The sequence below is a fragment of the Macrobrachium nipponense genome, chromosome 4 (genome assembly GCF_015104395.2).
Source record: "Macrobrachium nipponense isolate FS-2020 chromosome 4, ASM1510439v2, whole genome shotgun sequence".
In the NCBI taxonomy this organism is placed as follows: Eukaryota; Metazoa; Arthropoda; class Malacostraca; order Decapoda; family Palaemonidae; genus Macrobrachium; species Macrobrachium nipponense.
The window spans coordinates 115,500,690-115,514,804 of record NC_061100.1 but is presented as its reverse complement, the minus strand read 5'-3'; the positions used below and the strand labels follow the sequence as shown (position 1 = coordinate 115,514,804).

The 14,115-nt window shown below is 48.6% G+C and overlaps 1 protein-coding gene across 1 annotated transcript in view; it reads right to left on the bottom strand.

The window, feature by feature from the left end:
* The window catches only part of LOC135211489 (uncharacterized), a 995,645-nt gene that overhangs the window by 98,720 nt on the left and 882,810 nt on the right, over positions 1-14,115 (bottom strand). Inside the window, 1 exon segment of the mRNA XM_064244795.1 lies at positions 13,529-13,772. Within this exon segment, the coding sequence (XP_064100865.1) occupies positions 13,529-13,772 (244 nt within the window).

Here is a 14,115-nt window from a genome sequence, read left to right as displayed (position 1 = left end):
TACCGATCACTTATCTTGTTTATGCCGTTATTAGTACTGATCCAGACTGCTTCATGAGTTGTGTTTTCTTCTTTAGTTTGTAGTGACACTTGCCAGTTCATTTTTAATTCCTATTAGGACACCTCCTCCATCCCTCCCCCTGTTGTTATGGAACACCTTGTAACCAGTTATTTCCACATATTCATTTTCGTGGAGGTGAGTTTCTGTTAGACACATTATTACTGTGTCCACCTTTTCGATTATGTCTTTCAAGAAGTCTAATTTTGACTCGATGTCCCAAATATTTACATAATATATTCCACAGTTAGTGTATAGCCTTTTTTTCTTTATACTTTTCCTTGTCTTTTTACAATTGTATTTAGTCTTGCACACTCCTATCCTACTGACCTCTAGGTATGGTCCACTCATGTTGGACACTAAGGGGTTTCATACTACTTTTACCGAAGAAACATTGGCTTGACATCTCTGCTTGTGTATCCCCCATTTATCTTGTTCGCCATTTCTTCCATTCTCTCGTTTAACATATCCGTTTAATTTTTTTCGATGTATTCCCTTTCCAGGTTTTGTTTGTTTCGATGGTGTTTTTACGTTGCATGGAACCAGTGGTTATTCAGCAACGGGACCAACGGCTTTACGTGGCTTCCGAACCACGTCGAGATTCGTGAACTTCTGTCACCAGAAATACACATCTCTGACGTCTCAATGGAATGCCCGAGAATCGAACTCGCGGCCACCGAAGTGACAGGCAAAGACCATACCAACCACACTACTGAGGCGCTTCTTCCAGGTTTTGTGTGCTATAGCACTTGAAGCGGCAGCCCATCTCGTTCCATAGGGTTCCCTATTAAAGAAAGAAAAAAAAATACACACACATTCTGCTCATCCTCATCTCTGTTTGCTCCTTTATTCTGGCTCATAGTCAACGTGTGTCTCATTTCTGGGTACCTTTCCTTTCCATTCATCATAGCCCTATTTTGGCCTCTGATTCTGTGACTGTATTTACAATTTCTATCATATTTGCAGTGACCCTCTTTGAACTGCTTACACTCTAATCATTGGCCTACTTCATTTCCTCGTACTATAGTCCTATTCTGGGTGTTGAATCTGTTTCCAGCTCCTGCCATATTTGCAGTAACCCTCTTTGTTGAACTTTGGCTTACTTCTTTTCTGTTCTGGCTGTACTATGAAAATTTATAGATTCTGCTATTCCACTTATGCAGGTACTCACAAGACTCTTCTTTCTTACACAGTTAATCTCTGGTCTGGACGTTATTTTAGTAGGCCTTTCCGTAATTGTGCCTTCTTTGTTTTCCATATCCTTACTAAGTTTTCATTTAGAGTTTTCAGGTCTTCTATGAGACTCCATTGATTACTGACTGTCCTGTTTTAAGCAATTTCTCTAGTTGCTTTTTCTATTTTTTCTTTGTCTGATCTGCAATCTTCTTTGAGTAATTGTAGTTCTTCTTCCATTAATTTCTTTTCCTTTTTTACTTTCTCTGCACTTTTTATTTCATCAAACAAAATTTTTTCAAGATTTTTGATGATCAGGGATTTGTCCTCTATCTCCTTTCCCATAGCAATTATCTCATCCTGGCTTATATACCCTATTTGCATGTACCTTCTCTTACATTCTACACAAATACTAGTGTTTTCTTCCTCATAGCAACTCATGTAATACCATTATAAATTACCTTTTCTATATTTTTTATCGACCTCAAGAAATTCTTCATTTGAGGCTTGTTTATTTAGGCCTATGCTTTCACCTATACATTGAATGCAGAGCCATTTTTTGCACTTATTACACTCGGCACTTTTGTCCTCTGGACCCTGCAATGTCCACACGAGTTCCTCCCTATCAATTGTTGTGTCCTTCTGGGTGGACGTAGCTAAAAAAAAAAAAAAAAACATTGCCGTGGTCTAAATCTTTTATCTTACTGTTGTCTTCTAAGAGGCATATCTTTGAACATTCTTTGATGTCTATCACTCCTCTCTAGAGTTTTTTCTATTGCTTCTTTTACTTTGGCCTTTTCTGAAGGTTTGACCTGCCTACCCTTGGAATTCGTTGACTTTAATTTTCATGAGCTTTTGTTTCCCTGACCACACTGGATGTCTGGATATCTCCACCAACAACACACCTGAACCTTTCCTTCTAATCCCGATCTGAATTCTCCCTCTACGAATTAATTAATTTACATTTCACCTCACACTAGTTGTTTTGACATTCATAAAATTGGCAACCACTTTTAGTTAGGACCACAAACTGTGCATAATACGGAGCAATGCCCTTGAAAAGCTCAAACACTAGGAGCAGCAGACAGTGATTGCTATAAAATCGTTTTCAGTAACTGTTGATTGTCTGGTTGTTTTTCATGAAAGGTGCATTCAGGATTAACTTAATGACTAATTATTTTTGCTACAATTTCCTTCTGACTGGCGTCATGATCTCAAAAGTATGGTCATTCCTTGTAACTGATTTCCTTTAAGCTGGCTTTTGTATGTCAAAGGTGTAGTATCAGTACTGAGTGACAATTTCTTAAACGTCCACCCCGGTATGACGAATATAAACATGAATGACTGTATTTCAAAAGTGTCATCCTGATATCAACTGAAAGATTGTCTACTTAAACTGACGTCAATATTATTAACAAAAGAAAAGTCGAGTAGTGTGTCTTCAACACCAGACGTTTAAGTAAGATTCATTTGTCAACGTAAACAAATGGATTGTAGAAGAACGTACCGTAAGCTTTAGGCAAAAGTATAGTTAGGTGTCGTAAAGGAGAAAGGTTAGTAGAGTATGCCATCAAAGCTTTTAACGTATCGCTGAATGAAATGAGTATTTTTATGAAAACTATATATAAAGGTGGTAGGTAGTATCTAAGGAGCAGTTCCATATGCCAGCATTGCCGAGTGTCGTTTTCCGTCAAAAGTGCTAGCCTAGCCTATACTAGTTCAGCAGGCTACACTATCTAGTAGTAGTAAGGACTCGTGCAGACTGTGGTACTATATCCTAGTAGGTTAGGATGGGTAATCTAAGCAAAGCGGCGCTACAGGTATTTCCTTGGAGATTGACTGTATATAGCTAATCTTAAGTAAGAGTAGGGAAAACAACCGGGTTGGACTAGCTGATCCAGTCTTGGCTGCTTGTTGATCCACCCTCCGAAAAAGTACTTTAAACACGTCCTGGCACCGGAGATGGGCACCAGTCTCAAGTCATTGGTGGTGAGAGCAATACCTCGAGACCTCTACTCTCCTTTCGGAGTATTCTCCAGAGTTAGAAATTAAGGTCATATTTTAAGATTAAACAGAGGTTAACGAAAGTCTAGCCATGCGCAGTGCAAACATACCTCCACGACACTTTCGAAATTTATACGTTAAACACCAAAAACGTAGAAGATTGACGCCATCTCGATGTTTGCGGAGTCACTTTTGTCAATAAACTTCCCATTGTTTCCGACACGGCATACAAACCTTCGGCGGTCCTTTTACAATAGGAAGGTAACTAGCGGCAGCTGGGACGGTCGTAAGCTTCGAACGGAAGGGGAGAACGGTAGTTAACTGCTTGTCCGATCGTGCGCAGCGCCCGCGCTCCGAGAGGTGAAGAATCACTTTTTGCTTTCGGGGCCGCGTGTGAAGGACGTGTTCGTCATCGCTCTCTGCCCGCTTCATCGTCGTATGCTTTGTTTATATTGTGTTTTCTACTAATGGTTTGTTTGACTTGAAATGAACTGTAAGTACACTGTTTTCATTTTCATTACTTAATTATGAATCAACATGGAGCTATCGCCGTAGAGACGGCGATTTCCGCTCTTTTCATGAATTGAACCCTTGAATTATGTCTCGGTGCCGAGGGCGGGCGACACTCGCGCCGAGTCATGTATTTTGGGCGAAAGTGTGTAATTGAAAGATGTAAGTACTCTTTTTCATTATATTTTTGCCCTGTGCGTTCGTTGCCGAGAGCTTGATTGCGCTCGGCAAGAGCCTCTTATTTTGTATGAATAGAATGCAATGAAAGTGGATTCGCAATGCAGTTTTCTTTTCATTTTCATTTATTAATTGCATCAAATTTAATTTTGGATCAATTTCCGCTCTTACCCGGGAAGTAATCCTTACGATTTATTGCTGTGAAAGTGAAAATAGCAAGTGCAGTATTGTTCATTTTCATATATATTTATGATAGCATCATATTATTATGGATCAAGTTTCCGCTCTTACCGGGAATTGATTTTTTCCCTCTAAGTTTCTATGAAGTGAATCGCAAGTGCAGTATTCTGTTTCATTTTCATATTACTTTTCACTGCTGTGCGGGGGTAGGGGAAGCGAAGGTCTGCCAGGAAGTCGTCGGAAAGCTCTCCCGCGACTCCCTTGGTATCCGATTCTTCGTCTTCTTTCCTGCCCCCCCGCTCAGCTTCCTCGTATTTTGTTTTTGGGGTCTTCCTTCCGTTCGGGGTGGGGCATGTCTTCCCCCCGTGCGTGAGGGAACCCCTCTTACTAATCTATCTATGTTACCGCAGGTGCTACATCCGTGGGAGACGACCTTGGACAGGTATCGGACCACCGCGGAGGCAGGGCGTGCCTAGCATCCACGGGCTGCTGCAGCGTCTAGCGAGGTCTGGGGCGGTGACCTTGGTGTAGTCTCCACTACAACCTTCACGGCCGCTTATGCTGCTTCCCCCCGCTGGTCTACACTCCCCATGCTGTGTCGATGACGCCGTCTGCCGCTACTAGGGCCGCAGCCGTACCGAGGTGGGGTTGCCGCCGCCGCCTGTTTTCTTCGTGTTGCCTGCCCCAGACTTTCGCTGTTCCAGCAGCTCGCCCCTGGACCGGCCGCCAGTACCACGCTGGCTGCCGATGATTCTACGAGGCGATCGCTGGGCCTGCCGTACCTGCCGCTGATGTGATTCCGCTGTTGGCTTGGCTGTCCCTTCTGGGGTCTACGCTGCCTCTGTTCCTGCCGCTCCTGAGCTGGTGCTGTTCCTGTCGCTCCTGGTTCCTGCGCCTGTCCATGCTGGTCCTGCCCATGGTGTGTCTTCCCCAGTCCCAGGTCCTTCCGGACAGGTGCAGTCGGGCCGTGTTGCTTCGGCAATAGGCCCGACTCCGGCCTGGATGGAGGACCTGACGACTGTCCTGCGTGAGCTGACGAAGAAGAGGAAGGTGTCATCTTCGTCTTCGTCTGTTGCTGCCTCTTCCCCTTCGACTTCTAAGGCCCATAAGCCGAAGAAGAAGAAGGCTGCCTCCCCCCCCCTAAGAAGTCTCCTTCGGGAACTTTAAGGGCCCGTCCCACCCCGGTGGGACGGGGGGTCCTTCTGCTGGTCCTCCTGCTCCTTCGGGAGCGGGGCCCGTCTCCCCTTCCGTAAGGAAGAGATAGACGGGGACCAGAGGAGTATCGGTTAGCTCTGGTACTTCCTCGCCTGGTGCTAGCGGCGATGCCGCTACGCCAGGTTCCGGCTCGGTCTCTCGTTCGCGGGAGATCCCGAGTGTACGCTCTCCCTCGGGAGACCGTGCAGCCAAAGTTTCGGCGCCAGAGTTCGCTCGGCGCCAAGACCACGGCACGGAGCAGAAGGCTGGCGAGAAAACCGCTCAGGGTGACTCTCGCCAGGCCAGCGGCCGGCTCTCGCAGCGACCAGCTGGTAACCGGGTTTTGTTATTCCCCCTAAGAAGACTCCTTCGGGAACTTCGAAGGGCTCGTCACATTCCGGTGTGACGGGGGGGTTCTTCTGCTGGTCCTCCTGTTCCTTCGGGAACGGGGCCCGTCTCCCCTTCTGAGAAGAAGAAGAAGACGGGGACCAAGGGTGTGCTGGCTACCGCTGGTACACCCTCGCCTGGTCTTGGCAGCTCTGCTGCTAAGCCAGGTACCGGCTCGGTTTCTCGTCCGCGAGAAGTTCCGAGTGTACGATCTCCTTCGGGTGACCGTGCAGCCAAAGTTAAGACGCCTGAGTTCGCTCAGCGTCATGACCGAGGCACGGAGCAGAAGACTGTCGAGAGCCGCTCAGGTGACTCTCGCCAGGCCAGCGGCCGCTCTCGCAGCGACCAGCCGGTACCTCGTGGACGTGACGGTCTCTGACCGGCCACGGGTTGAGGCTGGGAAGAGGTCCCCCAGGTCCCCTCGACCGACGGTACCAGCCTCGGCTGGTACCAGCGGTTTGACGTGCCGTGAGGACGCTCACCGGTCTCACGGCGAAAGCGAGCTCTGCAGGTCACCTGACCGCCGCTACCACAGGGACCGGGCGGATACGGTGACCAGCAGCAGCTCGTCTGACGCACGGGACCGGGGTCGACGTGCTCAGTCGAGCCGCTCGCCACAGGTGAGCGGCACGGCCTAGGCCTGCAGATCGATCCCCACCGCGGGTTGGTGATCGGCTGCAGCCCCCCACGTACGCTGGTCCTGCCAGCGAGCGGGGGGGGAGCGTCAGGTCTGTCTCTCCACTACCTTCAACTTCCTCGGGGTACACCGGGAAGAGCGAGGTAGCTAGGAGTGATCGTGAGAGGTGCGCCGCTCACGATCCCGTCACGACGCCGCATGTGCCACGTATGGTCTTAGGACAACCAGGACGTACGCGCAAGTGATTGGAGGCGACCGTTTCAGGGGGGAGGAGGGGGGTAGCGTCAGTTCTGTCTCTCCGATACCTTCAACTTCCTCGGCATACGCCAGGAAGAGCGAGGTATATAGGAGTGATCGTGAAGAGATGCGCCGCTCACGATCCCGTCACGACGCCGCAAGTGCCAGGTTGGTCTTAGGACCAACCAGGACGTACGCGCAAGTGATTGGAGGCAAACCGTCAGGGATCTGTTGCTGGTCCTTCTTCTGAAGGAGGAGGGTCCTGGGAGCTGCTCTTGTTGGAGGGACTAGACGGTCCTACTCCTCAAGACGCTGTAACTTCCGAGATTCAGAGTAACTTTACCCAGGTTATTGCACTGATTCGTCAGCACAACGACCGGGGGGGGAAGGATCGCCGCTCCACCAGCAGAGCCCATGTCTCTGCTCGAGTCGTTTTGGGGCCCGAGAGGGAACCCAAACCGACGGTGGGTATGCCGCGATCGGAGCTTGCCTATTCTGTCTTGAACCAGAGTCTCTCGTCTCCGGACAAGAAGGCTCTCTCAGTTCTGGCCGTCGATCAAGCTACTTCCACCTCCTCTACTGCGACAGCGGCGTTTCTACGTGTCTTCGGACACCGTATTTAATACTCCATTCGGTCCTCCTGAGAGGTTTCGACCTCGACGAGGACTGGAATGAGTCGGAGGACGGTATCGGCTCTCTCCTGTCAGGTGGTCCGATCAAGACCCCACCCAGACGACGTTCACAGTGGCGGCAGACCCTTACCTACAGTGAGAGTTCGTAACCCTCCTCGGGAAAACGTTTTCTCCTGACGATATGTTTTCCCAGACTCTGAGAGGCCATCGCCGCAAGGCGATGGCTGCTCCTACTCTTCTCCAACTGCTAGTTCCACTGGGAAGGCGAGCGAGTATCCAATTCCTCCCCATTCCCTCTCTCCTTACGGCTACGAGGGAAAGGGGAAGGATCCTACAGAGATTTCTCTGTAGGATCCCACGTTGGGGACTGCGCTACCAGGGGGGACCTTCGGGTCCTACCTGACGTAAGCCCCGGTCGTTGAGGAGGGATCCTGCCCCATTCTCGATTTCTACGGGAATCGAGGACCACCAGCCGATATCGTTTGACGAATTCGGTGGGGGTTTCGCAGACTGCTTAGAATTCTACGGAATTTCTAGCGCATTCAGAGTGTTAGAGTTTCTTACGATCTCCAAACACTTAGGCGAGACCACGGTCCAAAGTGAGCGAGACGAGAATCCCGATATGTTACACGATAATCGGGAACCTCGCCTATGCTCGAATTCCTGGAATTTCTAGCATTAGGAAGAAGACTGCTGCTGAAAGAAGACTATCTCACAGTAGGCGACCAACCTGGAATAGAGAAGAACGGACGGGAATATCCAGTTTGGCTGGAACTATCGTCTTAGTATTCTGTTCACCATTGAAGCTTTCCTTCGAGGAGACTTCTCCTTCACTCTCTTTAATAGAGAACGAAGGTGGTCGATCTCCAATCCTTATTTTGTTTTCTTGAAGGAAAGAATTTAGGATGGAGATCGTTGTTCAGAATCCTACAAATATACTACGTATATTAACCTCGCGACATGATTCTGCTAAGCAGTTGAATGGTCCGAGGGGTAGGCGCATATCCTGGTTATTCTACGGATTGCGACTTAGACGAAAAGTATTCTAATTGAACTGCAACCCGGGTTGCCTGCAACCTCCCAGGAGTTTCCAGTTTCAATTTTATATACTTATGGTGTTGTCACAACACCATTTAAGCTTTTATATTTACCGAAATTCGTTTCGCTTAAATATAATTGCTCGAGCATATCTTTTTATGCTCGGTGGTTCTAGCCGAACGCATTCCTTCGTGGAAAGGATTACTTGGCAACTCAGGATGACGAGTCAGCGACAGCTACTGCGTATTGAATTGCCCGAGGCATTTCAGTATCAGCTGCCGCTTTGAGATAGACGGTTGTTTATGTCTTTCTCACCTGCTTTGATTGAATAACAACCGTATCTCTGCCCAACAATCACGGACTTAAGTCTCTGATTAACGGGGATTCTCGCATACATGAATGACCATCTACTTGCTGAGAAACGCTAGTATTCATCGTCTTCGGTATTGCGAGAATTTTAAACAGAGATATCTATTCGACTCTCATCTTTCTGTTTACCGCACGGTAACAGAATTCTGTAATAGTCTCTTGCTGCATCGTATCCCGATAATGCGAATGATTTTTGCGGAATCTGAGTTTGTCCTCAAAATATCTTGTATTCGGAGGTGTACAATTGTTCATTGTTCACCCCGGATTAGCAGATGTATTGAAAGACATCGCCTACTCCCACACCTGCCAGCTCTACTTCCAAACGTTCAGCCCATGAGAAGCAGTTCTTCAAGCGGCTCTCCCCTGTGTTTCATTACTGAAGAACGCCCCCGCTTTCATTGCACAACGGACAGCAATGAAATGGCGGTTAGCGTTTTCAGTCATTTGTAAGCACAGGTTTAGAATCTTGAGATTCCTTCTCTCGATTCAGCTGGAAGACGTAGGTTGCATTCATTGCCTACCTTCGTCTTCAACGTCACATAGTGTTGTTTCTCCTTAAGCTGAGATTCAACGTCTATGAGATTTTCTTGCCATCAGGGACCTCGGTCTTTTGAAGGCAATTGACTTTCGCCTTTTGAGCTTATGCATTAAGAGAATCATCGCCGCGCCGTCCGGCATCGGTGACTAACAAATATTTTATTTGTTTTGTCTCTCAGCATAATCTCTTTAAAGGGCGAAGGTCACGTGACTTACCCGGATGCTTGGACAACTTGCCTCTACTGATTCCGAACCAGTCAGTCGGCAGCTGTCAGAGCGCCCGAGTCAGTTACGAACTATGCTATGGACTTAGTTCGGTTGTTCCAGAGCAATCATTACTTCGTCTTAATAGCTTGTCAGTATGAGTACTGTACATAACCAAAGTCGAGAAGAGGGATAGGTCATACGACTATTCCCTTCTTTTCGTCTTAGGTAACTGCATGACTTCTCTTGAGAAGTCAAGCACAAAGGGATGGGGATTTGTGACGCTCGAATTTTCGTACCGATTTCGTAGCGAAGACTCAGAACCCTTCGGTAACTGACGATTGGTTCGAGTCCTTCACAATACCCTCCCTAATGGACGTCACCGCCTCCGATACGAAGGCTATGCTGCTTTGTCCTGTGAAGGTGCGACGGAGCTGTCTGAAGAAACTCGACACCCAGGATGAGTGTGGACGCCTCTTCATCATTCTCTCGCGTTCCGCAAGAACTTCTCCGTGGCGCAGGTAATGAAGGCAGGCGCCTGGTCCAACCGGACCGCATGCACCTCCTTCTACCTTCAGGATATTGCCCACAGTTCCTTGGATCTTTTTCCTTGGGAACCGTGGTGGTTGCTCAACACGTTGTGTAGTTAACCCAGACCCTCGCAGGCTGAACAGCATCGAGTCCTGGTGTGACCGTAAGAATGGATGAGGAATGAGAGTGTGACTGGCTCCTCTTCCCATCTTTTTCTTCCCTCTACCTTTGGGTAGAGGGACACGGTCGTCACCCTGCTGGGTAAGGACGAGATGCAGGTGAGCTACTCAATAGAGCACCATCCTATCCACCACTTCCTCCAACAAGGGGGAGGAAGTGGATGCCAAATTGAGACAAACCCATCATTTTATGATTGTCTCTTGCAAACAGGAACAACTTCTTGCTTGCTGGTACGAAGAGATACGCTTGCCTCTCTCTTAGTACTTGGCCCAGAGGTCTGACCATTGATCCTGCGGTGCACACCCCGATCAATCGGACAGAGGTTTGGATCCCTCCCTTGCTCTTACGACCAGGGAGGCACTCCAGGGTTGGACGAACACCAGTCTGTTCACCAAAAAGACTCAGATTCCTCCCACCAAGAAGTGAGTCTTCCTATTGTTAAAGGACCGAGGGTTTGTATTACGTATCGGAACAAATGACAATTTGTCGAAAATTGCATTTTTCCTAACTATACAAACCTGAGGTCCTTTACTATAGTCCCACCTCATGCCACCCCTCACTCTGCAACTTTTTGCATGGGCCTAAAGCAAAAGTGATTCTTCACCTCTGGCGGGCGCGGGCGCGCGCACAATCGGACAAGCAGTTAACTACCGTTCTCCCCTTGTTCGAAGCTTACGACCGTCCCAGCTGCCGCTAGTTACCTTCCTATGTTAAAGGACCTCAGGTTTGTATAGTTAGGAAAAATGCAATTTTCGACAAATTGTCATTTTAAGATTAAACAGAGGTTAACGAAAGTCTAGCCATGCGCAGTGCAACTACCTCCACGACGCTTTCGAAATTTATACATTAAACACCAAAACGTAGAAGATTGACGCATCTCGATGTTTGTGGAGTCACTTTTGTCAATAAACTTCCCATTCCATGTGCTAAATCCGCACACTACTTGTACCCATAGGTGCTCGACGGGCACTTTCTTCATAACATTTGTAAACTATGACACATCCGTCTTAGATCCAAGGAAATTCAGATTTTTTGCTAGAAAGAAGAAGCGTGCACTACATAGGTAATTATTTAAATAAATAGGGTAAAAAACCGCATGGTACAGGGGTGGACCATGTACGATCAATGTGTACAACCCCAAGAAAACTACATAACGCGGCCTGACACCGGAGTAGAGGTCTTTAACTCCGTTTCTCACTGATGCCCATCTCCGATGTCAGGACGCGTTATAATGTATACTTTTTTGGGGGTTGTTCACGCTGATCGTACATGGTCCACCCCTGTACCATGCGGTTTTTTACCCTAGTTAAACATCAGTATGAGGTCATGAATTGCATAAATTTTTACATATTCATGATAATTAGATTGAAAATATTTGTTGTTGAAAAAGTAAATAGATTCCTGACTCAAATATAAAAAGTTTTGCTGCGAACAGTACCTATGGTGTTGTTTGTGCTCTCCTATTGTTTAGCAGTGTTGCTAATTGGTATGTGTTTACCCTCCAAACTGGGTATGAGACTTACACAAAACTGGGGAAATAAGTAAAATTAGTGTATCTATTTGTAGCATATATACGAATTAGAGCCATTTTATCATTATTGGATTACTAAGATAACTAGGGTAGAATATCACGACAGGCCAACGCCCTCATCACGGTGGACGGGTCTTATTCACATCGATATTTAATTGGTGAAACAAGAATACAATTGCAACTCTAAGCATACCATTTAAAAGACTGAATTGTTCCGATACGTAATACAAACCCTCGGTCCTTTAACAATAGGAAGGTAACTAGCGGCAGCTGGGACGGTCGTAAGCTTTGAACAAGGGGAGAACGGTAGTTAACTGCTTGTCCGATCGTGCGCGCGCCCCAGCGCGCCCGAGAGGTGAAGAATCACTTTTTGCTTTCGGCCGCGGGTGTGAAGGACGTGTTCGTCGTCGCTCTCTGCCCGCTTCATCGTCGTATGCTTTGTTTATATTGTGTTTTCTACTTTTTTCATTATATTTTTGCACTGTGCGTTCGTTACCGAGAGCGTGATTGCGCTCGGCACGAGCTTTTAAAATATTTTGTATGATAAAATGCAATGAAAGTGGATTCGCAATGCAGTATTCTTTCATTTTCATTTATTTATTTGCAAATTTGATTTGGATCATTTCGCTCTTTACCCGAATTGATCCTTACGATTATTTTCTGTGAAAGTGAAATCGCAAGTGCAGTATTCTGTTTTCATTTTCATATATATGTTTATTTGATAGGCATCTATTATTTGGATCAGTTTCCTCTTACCCGGGAATTGATCCTTACGATTTTCTGTGAAAGTGAAATCAAGTGCAGTATTCTGTTTATTTTCATATATATGTTTGATAGCATCATATTATTTTGGATCAAGTTTCCGTTACCCGGGAATTGACTTTTTCCCTTTAAGTTCTATGAAGTAATTGCAGGGCAGTATTCTGTTTCATTTTCATATTACTTTTCACTGCTGTGCGGGGGTAGGGGAAGCGAAGGTCTGCCAGGAAGTCGTCGGAAAGCTCTCCCGCGACTCCCTTGGTATCCGATTCTTCGTCTTCCTTCCTGCCCCCCGCTCAGCTTCTTCTTTGTATTTTGTATTTGGGGTCTTCCTTGCGTCGGGGTGGGGCATGTCTCCCCCCCCGTGCGTGAGGGAACCCCTCTTACTAATCTGTCTGTGCTACCGCAGGTGCTACATCCGTGGGAGACGACCTTGGACAGGTATGGGCCACTGCGGCTGCAGGGCGTGCCTAGCATCCACGATCTGCTGCAGCGTCTAGCGAGGTCTGGGGCGGTGACCTTGGAGTGGTCTCCACTACAACCTTCACGGCCGCTTATGCTGCTTCCCCCCGCTGGTCTACACTCCCCATGCTGTGTCGGTGACGCCGTCTGCCGCTTCTAGGGCCGGTCGCCGCCGTACCGAGGAGGGGTATGCCGCCGCCGGCCTGCCTGTTTTCTTCGTGTTCCCTGCCCCAGACTTCCGCTTTCCAGCAGCTCGCCCCTAGACCGCGCCGCCAGTACCAGTTCCCGCTGGCTGCCGATGATTCTACGAGGCGATGGCTGGGCCTGCCGTACCTGTCGCTGATGTGGTTCCCGCTACTGGCTTGGCTGTCCCTTCTGTAGCCACTGCCGCTGTTCCTGCCGCTCCTGAGCTGGTTGCTGTTCCTGTCGCTCCTGGTTCCTGCGCCTGTCCATGCTGGCCTGCCCATGGTGTGTCTTCCCCAGTCCCAGGTCCTTCCGGACAGTGCAGTCGGCCGTGTTTGCTTCGGCAATAGGCCCGACTACCGGCCTGGATGGAGGACCTGACGACTGTCCTGCGTGAGCTGACGAAGAAGAGGAAGGTGTCATCTTCGTCTTCGTCTGCTGCTGCCTCTTCCCCTTCGACTTCTAAGGCCCATAAGCCGAAGAAGAAGAAGGCTGCCTCTCCCCCCTAAGAAGTCTCCTTCGGGAACTTCTAAGGGCCCGTCCCACCTCGTGGGACGGGGGGTCCTTCTGCTGGTCCTCCTGCTCCTTCGGGAGCGGGGCCCTTCTCCCCTTCCGTAAGAAGAGATATGACGGGGACCAGAGTATCGGTTAGCTCTGGTACTACTTCTCGCCTGGTGCTAGCGGCGATGCCGCTACGCCAGGTTCCGCTCGGTCTCTCGTCGCGGGAGATCCCGAGTGTACGCTCTCCCTCGGGAGACCGTGCAGCCAAAGTTTCGGCGCCAGAGTTCAGCTCGCGCCAAGACCACGGCACGGAGGCAGAAGGCTGGCGAGAACCGCTCAGGTGACTCTCCGTCCGGCCAGGCCAGCGGCCGCTCTCGCAGCGACCAGCTGGTAACCGGGTTTTCCCCCCTAAGAGACTCCTGCGGGAACTTCGAAGGGCTCGTCACACTCCGGTGGTGACGGGGGGGTTCTTCTGCTGGTCCTCCTGTTCCTTCGGGAACGGGGCCCGTCTCCCCTTCTGAGAAGAAGAAGAAGACGGGGACCAAGGGTGTGCTGGCTACCGCTGGTACACCCTCACCACCTGGTCTTGGCAGCTCTGCTGCTAAGCCAGGTATCGGCTCGGTTTCTCGTCC